Here is a 15336-nt window from a genome sequence, read left to right as displayed (position 1 = left end):
AGTTAGTTGCAAGGGGTCAAGATAGAGAAGGCAGGAGTACAGTTAATACAGCAATGATGGCATGGAAAAGAATTGAGGAATGGATGGATTCGGGAAGTCATGGTGAGGATGAAGAACAAGGTTTGAGGTTGCAAGGGAGAGGTAAAACAATGACCAATTTTGATCAGATAAAGGAATTTCAAAGTTCATAAACATGGAAGCAATGTGTTTGTGGGTGATAGCAAAGTGAAGGCATAGCTGTGGTGGAATGCAAAAATAAGTCATGGAAATAAATAAGCTGAGAAACTTGGAGCTTAGGATGTTTAAGGAAACGTAAGTATATATGTCAAAGTGCCCTAGTATGAACGTAAGAGAGAGTGACATGTTAAGTAGGAAAGATTGAAAGCGCTGACGTCACTGAGGAAAGAAGGAAAATGTCTTGGAGGTTAGTAGACAACAACTACCAGAATTCTGATTGGATGCTAGATATGGATTTAGTGAACTTCAAAGAAGGAGAAATTGCTGAGTGATGGTGGCAGAGAGAAAACCTAGAAGTGGCAATGGGGAGCAAGAAGTCTTCCAATAATCCCACCTAAACCAGCGAGGTAGGGGTAATGAAGAAAAGCTCAAGTAGTGCTCAAAATGGTGGCCAGGGATGTTGTGTTATATCAGAAAGGAGATGGGTCTCAGTGAGGACAAGAAAATAGGAGTAATAAAGGGAAAGATTTAAGATAAAAGCAAGTTTATTATCTATGAAGCAAGAATGTCACAGAGCACAGAAGAGGTGAGGGAATTTCAACAAAGGACAGTGGAAAAAGGGGCTTAGGAAGATGCAACTAAGGCAGTGGAAGACAGAAAATGGGGTGTGAATAATGAATGTCAGGCTTCAGAATCAGTGGGATGGAGAGGGTATGACTAGCTAGGAGTTTTTAATCATTCAAACTTCTGACCACGTTTTGCTGTTGCTTCTTAAAAGACCCAATGTTGCTCTTTCAAGCTTAGTACTTTTAATCTTAAAAATACCTAGACAAAACATAAGTAACAAAAAATACCTTAACCAAAGGAAAGGTTTTATGTGCTATTTCAAGGAACAAGGCAAGGAAGAAGACAAAGGCATATTTTTTTTCCTTCAGGTCAAGTTATATATTGAGAATACTAAACTCTAGAAAGCAGAAATTGTGACTTCTAGAAACTAGAGGGGTATCATGTCCTGAGGGTTGCAAGTGGAAGAAAAGAGTGAGGTCTGGATGGCAACATGCTTGCTTGGCTTTTCATGGTTTGACCCAGATTTCACAGAATGAACAAAATTAAAGGATGTTAAATTTCTTAAAGTTTGAAAAGTCATATAGTTTAGCTTAACAAAATTAAAAACATTTATAGAATATATTTTCTTTAAAATATCTAACTAAACCATAATTTGAAATTTAATACCTCAAACATGATCCTTTTGTGAAAATTCCAAGCTATAGGATTCCAATTAGGAGAAAAAACATAAGTTTTCTGAAGAAACATCAGATATAGCTGCACAGACCAATTAACTAACTTAGATATTTTTAAAGATGTGCAAACACACAAAGAGAAATTCAGGCAACCCAAACACAAAAGATAGTGAAAAAAATCTATTTATTTTAAAAAATATGCAAATAAAGAACAAAATGTTTAAATTTTTTCCTACCGGAATTTACATAATGGGGAATATTCTATACTTCTGACCCTCCCAGACTTCACCATTATGACTCATCTGCCTTCTCACTCTAAAACTACCCTCAGTGCCTGGGGACTTCTCAAGCTGGAAGATCTCTCTGCCCCTTTGGCCCCTTCCTCAGATTCCTCAGTCTGGTTATTTCTTTCTTTTCTTTTCTTTTCTTTTCTTTTTTTTTTTTAATTTTGGAGGCAATGGGGGTTAAGTGACTTGCCCAGGGTCACACAGCTAGGTCACATTTGAACTCAAATGCTCCTGACTCCAGAGCCGGTGCTCTATCCACTACACCACCTAGCTGGCCCCTGGTTATTTCTTTCTTGAAGCTCCATTTCAAGATAAGGCCCCCAGGTCAACCATGCTCCCTCTTCACTCTTTTCCTCAATCTCCAGACTACTTTTTTTCCTCATTCTCATAGGTACTCCCTGCCCTTCCACCTTTGAGCTCCCTTTTGTGTGCTTTCTTCCCCCAGTTGAAAGCAACCTCTTTGAGTATGGAGCTCATCTGCCTTTTTACTTTTATTTGTATTAGCACAATGCTGGGCACATGGTAAGCACTTAGTGAATGCTTGCTGCTTGCCTTCCTTACTTCTCAGAAGCCATACTGGGGTATAGATCAGTAAGGCACCAAGGAAAACAGGAAAATGTACACAGGTGTAAAGACCGCCAAATTCCTGAGTTTTTTCCTCTTTGCTCTTGAGGTCACTGTTAGTTGGCCCTTCCTTTGATTCAGTCATCAGACAGTGAAACACTTTAGGCCAAAGCCCTGATGACCACATTAGCCCAAAGAACAGTGTCTCTCTCTTTGATTTCCTCAAATGGGACAGTGATAGAAGCTCTAAGCCTTTTTTTTTTTTTTGGTGAGACCATTGGAGCTAAGCGACTTGCCCAGAGTCACACAGCTAGTGAGCGTTATGTGTCTGAGGCTGGATTTGAACTCAGGTCCTCCTGATTCCAGGGCTGGTGCTCTATCCACTGAACCACCCAGCTGCCCCAGAAGCTACAAGTCTTAAGAGAAGTTTGAATAAATCTTATTGACCAGAACAGTTTGGAATAAGGCATGAAGAACTAAAATCAGGAAGTTGTTAAGGTAACTATTTGAATATTAAATATATGAATTTATGCTCATAGATGGAGAAATAATTAATAGCATAAGAAAAACAAAATCATGAAAGTAAAATATACTGAGGACAAAATCATATGTTTCAAATCTATTCTTTTTGATAAATATTTTTGAATTATTACTACTACTGATTACTATAAGAAACTGTGAATTGAATGTATGGCCAAAAAAAAAAAACATAGAGAGTATATCACAGGATCAGGAGAACTTGTGGACTTGAACCCCTGGCATACTGACCCTGGAAGAGTCACTTAACATCTCAATGTGCCAGGCAACTCTGTAAAACCATAAATTTCAGAGCAGGTACTGGTCTGCATTAATAGAAGGGTCTACCTAAAATCACAGCTTTTGTCATCCCTCTCCCAAAACAAAATCTTTTCATGATCTCCAAATGTTGGGGAGTTTGGGGGACTTCTCCCAGCATCCCCCAGAGGGGGGAGGTAAGGTGAGTTAGAAAGATTGACGGGAAGAGATTGGGGCTGAACACTCAAAGGGATGGTTCTTAATAACTGTCTTATCCGTTTCTTTGTACCATAAAACAGTGTAGATTGCCTCTGTAACACAAATCCAGAGGGCGTACCAGAGTGAAGGGAATGTCCCAAATGTGGGATGGAGGTAAGTTAATCAAGATTCCTGGAGTATGAACATTTGATATTCCATTTTCTTTTCCTATCCCTGAATCAACAGTGCACCTAAGACACCGTAAGGCCTGGGAGGGCAGGGCAGTGAGAACTGAAGGTAGGCTACGAGTTTGTACACAATCATCCTCCGGTGGCAGTGGAGATGCTCCAACATTCGGGAAGTCCAAGTGTCCAAGGAAGACACTTGACTTAGTGATTTGAGTGCAGTGTCACCTGGTGGACACATTAGAAGTTACACTCCCTTTCTGGCTTGCTTATCAATTTGTTTATTGACAGTCTGCTTTTCTGAAAATGATCAGAAAGCTCATTTAGTGTATGTTGTTTAAATTTCCCCACCACCTCAAGTGTCACCTGAGATAACAATCGACCAAGAAGCCTTGACGTGCCTACTCTGGTAGTCACTGTGCTAAGTTTTTAAGAAAACCTTTTTAAAATGAAATTCTAGTTCCTTTCCTCTATTAATTATTTCCACTGTATCCTATATATCATTGTTTCTACATAGTTTTCATGTTGTCTTCCCATTTGACCGTGAATTCCTTGAGGGCAGGGGCTGTCTTTTTGCCTTTCTTTGTTTTCCCAGGGCTTAGCATAGCATCGGGAACATCATAGGCACTTAATAAATGTTTAATGACTGACAAAGTAAAAGAAAAAATAACCAAGTACGTATTTAAGACGCGTACAATGTAATTGTCAAGCACAGAGGGAAAGATACGTACATTCAGTCCATAAACATTTATTAAACACCTACAATATGCCAGCCACCAAGCCAAGTTGGGTATATAAATATGAAAAAGACAGTCTGTGTTCTCAAGCAGCTGACAATCTAACAGGAGGAGACCACCCACAAAATAAAGCTTAAAAGTGGGAAAAGATACGGTGGAGGAGGGGTGACAGACAAGTTCAAAGCAGGGTAACCAGGTGGGAGATGAAGACATGGCTGGCCCAGGCAGCCTCCTTAAATGGAATTCCTCCTTCTGGGAGGAATTCTACCCTCCAATCAGAAGAGCTCCAGGGGCAGAAGGTACTGTGGAGGTGTGAATTCCAGGACTAACACAATCTTGCAAGATGAAGAGGTTCCTGGGACATGATGGACAAGTTCAAAAGAGTGCAGCCAGGTGGGAAATGAAAACATGGCTGGCTTGGGAGCCCTCCTTAAATGGAGGTTCTGAGAGAAGTTCTCTGCTCCACCCTCCAATCAGAGGGGCCCCAGAAGCAGAATGTACTGATGAGAAAAAAACAGCAGTTTGTGTTAACTGATTCCATTGAGAAAAGGAAAGGGTGAAAATGGAAAATATTCATAAGATATTCTCATATACTCACAGAAACTCAGAAATATCAATCAAGAAATATATGGATTTATACACACTAGGTACAGCTTAACTTGATTAGAAACAGAAAGACCATGAATAGCAGTCTAATATTCTAAAATACAGAAGAATCCCATGTACCAAGCCAAGGCATCCTCAACATGCTTCTTAATTGCTTAAATAGACAGCATCATGCTTTGGAGAAGGCTTAACTTCTGCCCATCATGCTCCAGATACATAGATCTTTGACTCTTTTTAAAAATTTTTTATTAATTTATTTTGATTTATCAACATTCACTTCCACATGCTTCTGAATTCTAAAATTTTTCTCCCCCTTCCTCCCCACCACCCTCCCCAAGATGGCGCACAATCTGATATAGGCTATACATTTACATTCCTATTAAACATATTTTCACATTAGTGAAGTTGTAAGTAAAAATTAAGACCAATAGGAGGAACCATCAGAAAGAGAAAACAAAACTCAACAGAAGAGAAAAAAAAGATGGTGATTCAACTTTCACAGTTATGATTACTATCTGTGTCTTTCTCTCCATCTTTTTCTCCCCTGTTCATGCTCCTCTCTCTCCTTTCTCCTTTCCCCCCCCCAATGCCTTGCCCTTGACCACTGCCTCCTTCAGTCTCTCCTCCCTTCTATTATCCCTTTCCTTTTTCTTCCCCTTTGCCCTTACTGCTTCTTCCCTCCTTTCTATCCCCCTCTCCCTTTTCTTTCCCCTTTTCCCTCCTACTGCCTATAAGGCAAGTTAGATTTCTATACCTAACTGATTATGTTATTCCCTTCTTGAGCCAAATCTGATGAGAGTAAGGTTCAAACAATGCTCACCCCCCCTCCCTTCTTTCCCCTGCTGTAATAGGATTTTCTGTCTTTTCCTGTAATGTAATTTACCCTTGTCTGCCTCCTCCTTTCTCAGTACATTTTCTAAGATCAGACTAATCCACTTACTTGGATCCATTTAACCCACTTGATTAGATTTTTTTTTATCATTACATCAAAGTCAACTAATATCCACCCCCTTTATGTATACTCCTTTAACATGGTGTAATAACAATACAGTTCTCAAGAGTTGCAAGTGTCATCTTCCCTTGTAGGGATGTAAACAGTCCGCCCTTATTAACAACATTTTGTATCTTTCTGTCCCATTTACCTTTTTATGTCTTTCTTGAATCTTGTACTTGAAGATCAAATTTTTTGTTGAGCTCTGGTCTTTTTATCAGGAAGGTTTGGAAGTCCCCTATTTCATTGAATATCCATCTCCTCCCTTGAAAAATCATGCTCATTTTTGCAGGGTAGTTGATCCTTGGCTGCAATCCAAGCTCCTTTGCCTTATGGAATATCATGTTCCACGCCCTGCGGTGTTTTAATGTAGAAGCTGCAAGGTCCTGTGTAATCCTGACTGTGGTGTCATGATATTTAAATTGTTTCTTTCTGGCTGCTTCCAGCACCTTCTGTTTCATCTGGTAATTTTGGAATTTTGCTATTATATTCCTTGGTGTTGTCAATTTGGGATCTCTTTCAGGTGGTGAGCAGTATATTCTTCTATGGTTATTTTACCTTCTGGTTCTAGGACTTCAGGGCAGTTTTCCTTTATGATTTCCTGAAAGATACTGTCCAGGCTCTTTTTTTCATCATGATTTTCAGGTAGTCCAATGATTTTTAAATTGTCTCTTGGACGATTTTCCAGGTCGGTTGTTTTACCATGAGGTATTTTATGTTTTCATCTATTTTTTTCATTTTTGTTTCTGTTTGACTGATTCTTGCTCTCTCATAGAGTCATTAGTTTCCATTTGTCCAATTCTAGTTTTTAACAGATTCTTTTCTTCTGTTAGTTTTTGTACTTCCTTCTCCAATTGGCCAATTGTATTTTTTAAGGACTCTTCTACCACTCTCATTAGACTTTTAAAATCCTTCTTGAGCTCTTCTAAGAAGGCTTTTTGGGCTTCAGACCAGTTCATATTCCCTTTTGATGTTGCAGATGTGGGTTTGTTGACAATGTTGTCCTCTTCAGAATTTCTGTCTTGATCTTCACTCTTCTCATAATATGAATCTATGGTACATTTCTTTTTACTCATGGTTTCTTTATTCCCTGGCCTTTAAAGAGATTGAGCTCTCCTGCTGGGGAACAGAGGGCACTGACCCAAGCTTCTTGTGTTGGGAGCCTAGGTCTTGGTCACTGGCTTTGTGTGCTGGGGCCTCTTATGTTGGCAATTGGAGGCTGTAGGGTTTTGGCAGCTTACCTTGTGTTGGGCTGGAATCAGCAAGGCTGGAACTTTCAGGCAATTCTAGGTTGCCTGCTTTTCCTTTCCTTTAGCTTTCTTCAGCTCCTTTTAGATGGGTACTGCAGGGTGTTTATCTGCCTGGGGCCCCTTGCAATGCTGCCTCCCTTGTTTCTGCTAATGTGCTGGGAGATTCCTTTGCAATGGAGTGCCGAGACTCCTGGTGGTTTTCTGAGCTGGTTTCCACCAGTTCCCCTGCCCTCACTGAGTCACTTGGAGGTCCAGGTATTGGTGTCTGCCTGCTGTACCACCTGGGCTTCAGGATCTCCTCCTGGTTGACAGTTGGAGGCTATAGGATTCTGACAGCTTACCTGGTGTTGGGTTACGATCAGCAAGGCTGGGACTTTAGAAAGACTCTAGGTTGCTTTCTTCAGCTCCTTTCAGATGAATGCTGCAGGGTGCTTATCCACCTGGGGCCCTTTGTAGTTCTGCCTCCCTTATTTTTGCTGAGGCACTGGGAGACCCGTTTGCTAGGCTGCTGCACTGCTGCTCCCCATCTTTCTTCTAGTTCAGTTGTTCCAGGGTTTTTTCCTGGGGTGATATTTTCTGGGTTTTCAGAGGTTGATAGGGGAGGGTGAGAGCGACTACCTTTTTACTCTGCCATCTTACCCTTACTGCTTCTTGGATCTTCCACTCTTGAGGGGCACAATGTGCCTTCAGATTTGGAGTCAGACGCCTCTCCTTACACTGAGAGGAATCTCCCCGTACTGGCAAGAAGACCACCTAAATCGCTACAAAAGGAGCCAAGCAGCCCTTTTTGCACTACAAAGGTGAGTTGAGGTTCCAGGGCAGAAAAACCACAGAAAGGACAGATCTGGCTTCCAGTGGGTGTATGGCAGTGCTGAGGAAAATGACCCAAGAGCAGAGTCTTCCAGTGGCTGCCAGGCAAGAGAAGAAAAGATCTTGTACTAAGCCAGAAGTTGTGAGAGCCATGATAATGTAAGACCATGCAAAATGGCACAGTGCTGAAGGATTCTGGGCTCAGAGATGCAATGCAGAGGAGGCGTGTGAAGGCTATAGAGAAGGCGCAAACTGAAATCAACGAGGAAGTGGAGAAATACCCTTACTGATGTCCTCAACTCCAAAGCATGATACTGAGACTGCATATATTGGTAACATGAACATTTTTGCAGGGACTATGCATGACCTTCTGAATGTTAGGAGGAAGTAAACGGCACTAACCTAAAGGTGGCCTGTTAATTACTGCTTTCTAAATGGGACAGAACATTAGTCCCTCCTCTATTCTTCACAGGCAATATAATAGACTTTTTCTGTATCTCATGTCTTCTTCATTTTATGCTTACAAGAGAGCTGCATACTAACTAAGGGAGAGGTGGAAATACATTAAATTAAATGATTGTGGGGGGACTGAAGAAATCAGATGGCATAAGCTAAAGAGTATTTCTGAAAAACGTTCAAGACTAAAACCAGCCCAACGGGAATCCAGAGCTTCAGGAATGGGCTATGGGTTATTGGAAGAAAGAAGTATCATGCGTGGCTTTCAAATGTCCTCAAACCCACTGCATATGACCAAGAGACAGAGACACACAGAGACAGAAAGACAGAGACAAAGAGACAAAGACAGTGAGAAAGGGGGAGAGAGATAGAAAATAAAGGGGAGAGACAAGGCAGGGGGGTGGAGAGTGGAGAGGAAGAAGAAAGAGGAAGAGAGATGGGAAGGTAGGAGGAAAGGGAGAGGGGAAGAAGAGGAGAGGGAGAAGAGAAGGGAATTGCCTGGCAAGTAGTCATCATGACAAAACTTAAAAGTCACTATTTCTCCTTCATATCTGTATATTCTTTCAGTGCTCGCTTTAAATACACTAGAAAAGACAAATGTTCAATACATATAACTATGTGCAAACAAAAAAAAAAATCAAAGCCTTCTATTGTATTGTAAAAGTTGTATTAACTCTTCCATTAAAAAAAATAAGACTATATGCTTAGTATCTTTCATAGCACCTCTAATTATGGGTGCTAATGCACATATGCTAATATGTATGCACCAATTCTTCTGTTCCTCACCAAAAAAATCTGAGAAAGAGAAAAAGAGGCAATAGTCTGAATGAGGAGGTAAGCATGAGGATCAGAGTGCTTTGGATGATTCAAAACTGTCTAATAATGTGCTGAGAAAAGAATAGGGTTTATGTTTTCAGTGCCTTAATTTACCTCCTCTGGTCCTTTAACTCCTGATGAAAATGTATTGAGTATTTTATTGTCTATGTCATCTTATCTAATGCATAAACCTACTCCTTTCCTAGACTCCTACATCTCCTAGTTGAAATATCCCTCTTTTCCTGCAATGAAATAAAAACACAGATACAGGATGTAACATAATAATCCTATAAAGTGATACAGATTTAAGGTTAAACAGAGACTTTGTTCTACTTACACATGACAAGCAGTTTTAAAGATGTAACTGGATAAAAATCCAGAAGCACAACAGATGTCATGTAAAGACTGTTTCAGAATACCCAAGGCCCCAACTCTGTCCTTCATCCTTCCAAGGGAGATATATTAAGTGCCATGCAATGTAATCTGTGGGGGTGTTTTGGATAAGATCTTTAAAACTGCATTACTGTCTTCTTTAAGAAGATGTTAAGGATCCCTGAGAGCATACTTCACAAGACAGGGATGCTTCCTAGTGCCTCTGGCTGAGGTCTTTCCTTTCTAACCTCTGGTGCTTACTGTGCTGAACTACTAGATACTGTATTTACATAGTGAAATGGTCTTCAATAGCTGCTTACATACTTTGGGATTAAAGACAGTATTTCAATTAAAGAACACTATAAAAATGAACAAATCAAAATTCAATTAAATATTTAGCACCTAACACTTTAGGTGTCATAGAATATGATACACAGTACAAGAAGTGGTATCTTCTCAGGTAAAAATTATGAAATCCGAGTGTAATGTAGTGGGGAAAGGCCATGCATTTGAGTCAGAGGCCTGGGTTCAGCTTATGTCTCTGCTGGCTAAGTGACCTGGAGCAAGTAACCACTTCTCTGGGTCTCAGTCTCCTCATCTATGAAATAAGAAACTGGACTAAATAATCCTTAAAATTCCTTTTAGTTGTAAACCCTATGACTCTGGGAAGGGGAAGATGCATATCACAAATGGCAATGATAAATTACATGTTCAAAGTGATAAACTTGAAATTATCGTAGTACATCTCTAATCCATTTCTCTTGATGTTTTAAAATGAATAATTAAATTCAGTGAGGTACTAAAAGGTGTGGTCTGCTACCAAAATCCTTGGCAATATCTTGAATTTGGTATACGTGCTGAATGCATATGTACTTCTAAACAAACATAAACTTGGGTGATAAATAGCATCAATGGTACCACACTCTGCAGGGCAGTATGAAGAGAAATGAAATAAAGGTATGGGAGAGATGAGATGGGGAGCAGAGCAAATCCCCTCAAGGAAGTCACAACTCTCATTTAAAGTCATTGTGCAGATTCCAAGTTCAAATGGGGCACCTCCCTCTCTTGCCTTAAACCTACAGCCCATAAAGTGTGGACCTGGCCAAGGCTGAGGGCTAGTAATCTTACTTGACCTAGCTACCCATTCCCACTGTCTCAAGGAAAGCTACATAATGCCCGCTACAAGAGGAATGTTTATAAGGACAAGGCAAACCAGAGATATACATATACCCACAGTTCTAGGAAAGTTTCTTCTCCTGCTTGCTTGTGAGTCAGTGCTGCTTTTGTATAACCTATCCACTGTCTTAATGTAGCCTAAGTTCGAATCGGTTATTCTGGATTGACACGCTATATACTGTTGACTCTCATTGGATTTTTCAGTCAACTAAAAAAAACCAGATAGCTCCCTTTTTTTCCATTTGCACTGAAATTGAAATTTGTCTAGTAAGCCAAATTTAGGGAATTTAACATATAAAAGCAATATGGTGACATAAGTTTGTGGGTCAGATTTTTTTCCCACCTCAATTTAATATGTTATTTTAATTCTATTTAACCATTAAAAATTAAACTTACAGTTTTAAGTGGTGTGGTACACATGGGTTCTGGAAGTAGATTCAAACAAACTCAAATACTGAATTAAGGAATATATCAAATGAATATATTCTAGGGTTAGACAATTAACTATATAAATTGAATTGAAAAGATAATTTTAAAAGAACTATAGTATGTTCAAATCATAACCACATTGACTAGAGTCACTTGTACTTTTACAAGTTTTCTGGACTGTTGTGTATCAGTAATATCAGTCAAGAACAATCAGGCTTTCAGTATAATAATACTAAGACATGAGGATAAAGGTTAACTTTATTTAACAAAATATTAACTTTCTATCACCAGTTATAAGGTAAGCGGCAGCAGAAAATGTGTGAGAAGAAAGAAGCACAAAACAATACACTAGTAGACCTCACCCTCCATCTTAAAGATGAAAATAAAACTTTGCATTATAAGTTTGAGGCAGAAAGGGAGAACGGACCTGTGATGTCACTGGTATAAGGAATTCTCAATGATAAACTCTCTCTACTAATGCAAATTAGCATCTGCTTTGCTATTTATGGTCTTAGAAAATTCCCTGGGGCACTGAAAGGTTAAGTAAATTATGTAGGATCATTGAGCCAATAGGTATAAGAGGTCAGACTTAATCTTTACCTTCCTGACTCAGAGGATGGATCTCTAATCATGATTTCAATCTCTTACACTATAATACATATCATAACACACACTAGTGATCCTTCTAACCAAATAAACCATCTCACTCCTTTACAAGTTAAAACTTGAAAACAGTATTTCAAAAGTTCCTAGTTGTTCAACACAATTCATACTGCTCCAATCTTAAATTCTTAAGACTTTGGGACATGCACTGTAAATGTCACTTTTATGCTATTCACAATTTTCCTTCATCTATAAAATGGTGATACTAATATTCGTACTACTTAGTCAATAGGGTTAATGTGAGTAAAGTCCTCTATAATATTTAAAGCAATACATAAATGAGCTGTCAGCACCACTAATCAGATTTTTAGGCCTACTGTTATTATATATGTGCAGATGTCATGGTATGTGTATGTATGCACACACGCATATCATATATAATATACATATGGATATAGCTATTATATAGATATGCCACCATAAAAGATTAATCACTGAATTAAATTTAACTTACCTTTTTTCATATCCATTTCTGATACAACAGTTGACCTGGTAGGACTTAATGTTGAAGAGGGAATCCAGTCTGGTAACTTGCTCGATGATTGGATTGACCAAATAGGTCCCTCTGTTGTACTAGTAAATGACTGTGATTTATCACTATCAGGTGCAGAAGTTAAAATATCATCAATGGGCACTACAGAAGTAAAATGTTTCTCTGATGACGAATCTTCTGACTTACTTATCGTTTTGTTCATTTGGTCTCCTCGGGAAGGATATATGGTCCAGGTGGCTAGAGTCTGCTGGCTAGGATTCACTGTAGACATCACAGTGGAGCCATTGGGAATCATATGAGTGGGAAGGATATCTGCTATTTGGATGCCATCATCAGTGACAAGTAAGTCACTCTCATTTGCACTAAAATAGTGTTTCTCTAATGAACCTGAAAGATAAAGACATAGAAAACCATTAAAGCTATAAAAGAGGATTATGATTTTCCTTGCTAAATCACAGAGTATTCTACTCTAGGAACACAATAATCATATTCCCAGAAATTTACTCCACCCAAGCAAAAGCAAGATTGAAACAGCTATTGCTATTAATACCACCTATGCCTTCAATTCTGCAAACTCAAACTGGCCTGTCCATGAATTCCAAATTTGACCAGAAAAAAAACACATTGATAGTGCCTCTCACAAAAAAAAAAAAAAGGAGAGTTCAAAATTGGAACTTCCCATTTATTTTTCTACTGGAAAACACAATAACTGTTCAGATTTGTCTGTTCAGTTTCATAGGTTTACTGTCTAAGTAAAAATAAACAAACAAAAAAACCAGTATGCTCTCAGTGATCACATTTCCTTAAGAGTGATAGTCTCCTGGTTATACAAAATGGCTGCAAATATTGGAAGACAGTGATTTTGGAAGAATGAAAATCACAAATAACCAAAAGGACAACAGAAAGGTTCATGTTGTCTATAAGTAGACAGATGTATTATCAATGGATGATAATATGTTTGTATACAAGATGTACTATAAAAGCCATTATCAAGGGTATCTATGACCAGAAAAAGGAAGTGAGCTTTGCACATAGCAAGAATGAGAGACAAAGGGTGAATAGTATGAATAATAGCACATCAAGATATCATAATGATGAGCAGAAAACTTCTGGTGAATTGGATAATCTCTCTGGAGAATTTTTTGGAAATAAATGGATAAGAATGGAACAAGAGTAGAATGTACAATAGGATTAGGAGATCTACATGGGGGACAGGACTAACTCACACTGATGAAACAATGGAGCCACAAAAATCCGTTCTATCACATTTCCATGCATTTCTCCCATTTTGGCACCTAGGTTATATTCTTCATATAGGACACTCTCTGCTACCATCATATATCATGCTGGCAGCCTAACTCTCCTATTTCTCTACTGAATTTGGGGTTTTTTTTCCCTAATGGTGGGGGGCCTCAATTATTCAAGCATCTGCTGGAGTGTTTTCTGCCAACATCAGAGCAGCTAATTACCTTAATAAAAATTTCATTCTTCGAAAGGTAGTGTAACTTCTATTCTGGAAACAAGTAAACTTGTAGCTAGGGTGAAAATGATGAGATCCTTTGTATGGGGAGGGGAGGATGGGTTGAGGGAGAAGAAAGTGAAAGGCACCATTCAATCTTAAAATTTATGATAAAGGAAAGAAAAGCTGAGAATAGTCTAAGATATGACCTAGAGCTTGGGAGAATAGATTTCAAAAGGTGCAGAGAGAAGAGATAGGATCTCATGGACCTAAATTCTACTCTTCCCCACTCCCATACAGAAGACTATAAACTAGTTCAATGCCTGGCATATCATAATAGATGCCTATTTAGAGGGGAAATCAGCCTAGGGAGTAATGGGATACTCTCAAAAACAAAATCCCAAGACAAAAAGGAAAAACCATTCTGATGGGGAGGAAAACAGTGAGTTGTCTAAAGAGATTAAGGCTGTATGGAAGCAGCTCAAACAGGCTGGCAAGAGCCAATTGTTAAAATTTTCAGTGTGAGCAGATACAGCAATCAGACTTGTGCCCTAGCACCAAATTTAGAAAGGCACAACTTTTTCCTCTACTAACCTCCATTTGTGACCTGAAAAGAGTCCCAAATAATTGAACTGCTGTTGTCAGATGTAAAAACAAAGTCAGAGCACTGAGGACACTTTCTCTTCTCTAAATAACTTGTTTAATGTGCACAGGTTTTCCCTCTTCTTGGGCCTAACTTGCCATCTCTTACAATAACTATGCTACTATTTTCTCCACTTCTCTGCTGTAGTAGCACATGTCAAAAAATATTCCTACTTGTGCCCTAAACCTCCCAGCAAAGCTTCTTTGAAGGCAAAAGTCTCAACAAACTTGTTTAATAATAGCTCACAGTCACACTACGAGCAACAAACACCCCCCAAGATTCTAATTCCAAAATTGTAATCCCATTAACCTCAACAGCCAGCCCTCTGCAAGTGAAAAGCACAGACACCTTGTCAAGTGGGAAGACCAGCATCATTACAAAATACTCTGCCTCAGCTCTCAGCAAGGCTTAGGCAAGGAGCTGGCTGTTGTTTCAAAAGGAACATTCCTTCCAGTCACAGATGGGACTATTTCCTATATGGGAAAAAAAGCATTATCTTTGGTGATATGTCAAAAACACCTCAACAAGGGGGAGCTTACTATAGTAACTAGGGAGGAAAGGTGGTGTCAAAAAAGACTGGAGTACAGGGAGGAAGAACTAAAGGAAGGGGCCTCAATTCTTGCAACTACTACTGGCCCTATACCACCATTGTGCCTCCAATCCACCTCCCTAGTAATTGCCGCCACTCTCTCACGAAAGCCTGACCACTACCCACAAGGCCCAGACTTCCGTTGCTAGGCATGTGGCTCACCACCCACCATATTTCCTACAGGGTCATGGAAACCAGCTGCCATGTTGTCCCCTACCCACCTATTTTGGGTGAGAGAAAATCAGTATTAAGACAATATTAAGAATAAAAAAAAGAGAACATATGGCATGAATTGATAACAAATAAATCATTGATAATTTTTTAAAAAATGAATCAAGGAAAAGGCATTGATAAAGAATTAATAATTTCGTATATAAATTTAGCTGATGTAAGTCAATTGCCATACCACAGTGAACAAAA

General features: G+C 39.1%; 1 protein-coding gene across 1 annotated transcript in view; it reads right to left on the bottom strand.

Annotated features, from left to right (window-relative positions):
* The window catches only part of CORIN (corin, serine peptidase), a 209798-nt gene that overhangs the window by 141508 nt on the left and 52954 nt on the right, over positions 1 to 15336 (bottom strand). Inside the window, 1 exon segment of the mRNA XM_078148375.1 lies at positions 12187 to 12612. Coding sequence (XP_078004501.1) covers positions 12187 to 12612 — 426 coding nt within the window.

The sequence above is a fragment of the Phascolarctos cinereus genome, unplaced genomic scaffold (genome assembly GCF_003287225.1).
Source record: "Phascolarctos cinereus isolate Bilbo 61053 unplaced genomic scaffold, phaCin_HiC Scaffold_9;HRSCAF=440, whole genome shotgun sequence".
In the NCBI taxonomy this organism is placed as follows: Eukaryota; Metazoa; Chordata; class Mammalia; order Diprotodontia; family Phascolarctidae; genus Phascolarctos; species Phascolarctos cinereus.
Note: the sequence above shows the minus strand (reverse complement) of the source record. Positions and strands in the feature narration are given on the sequence as shown.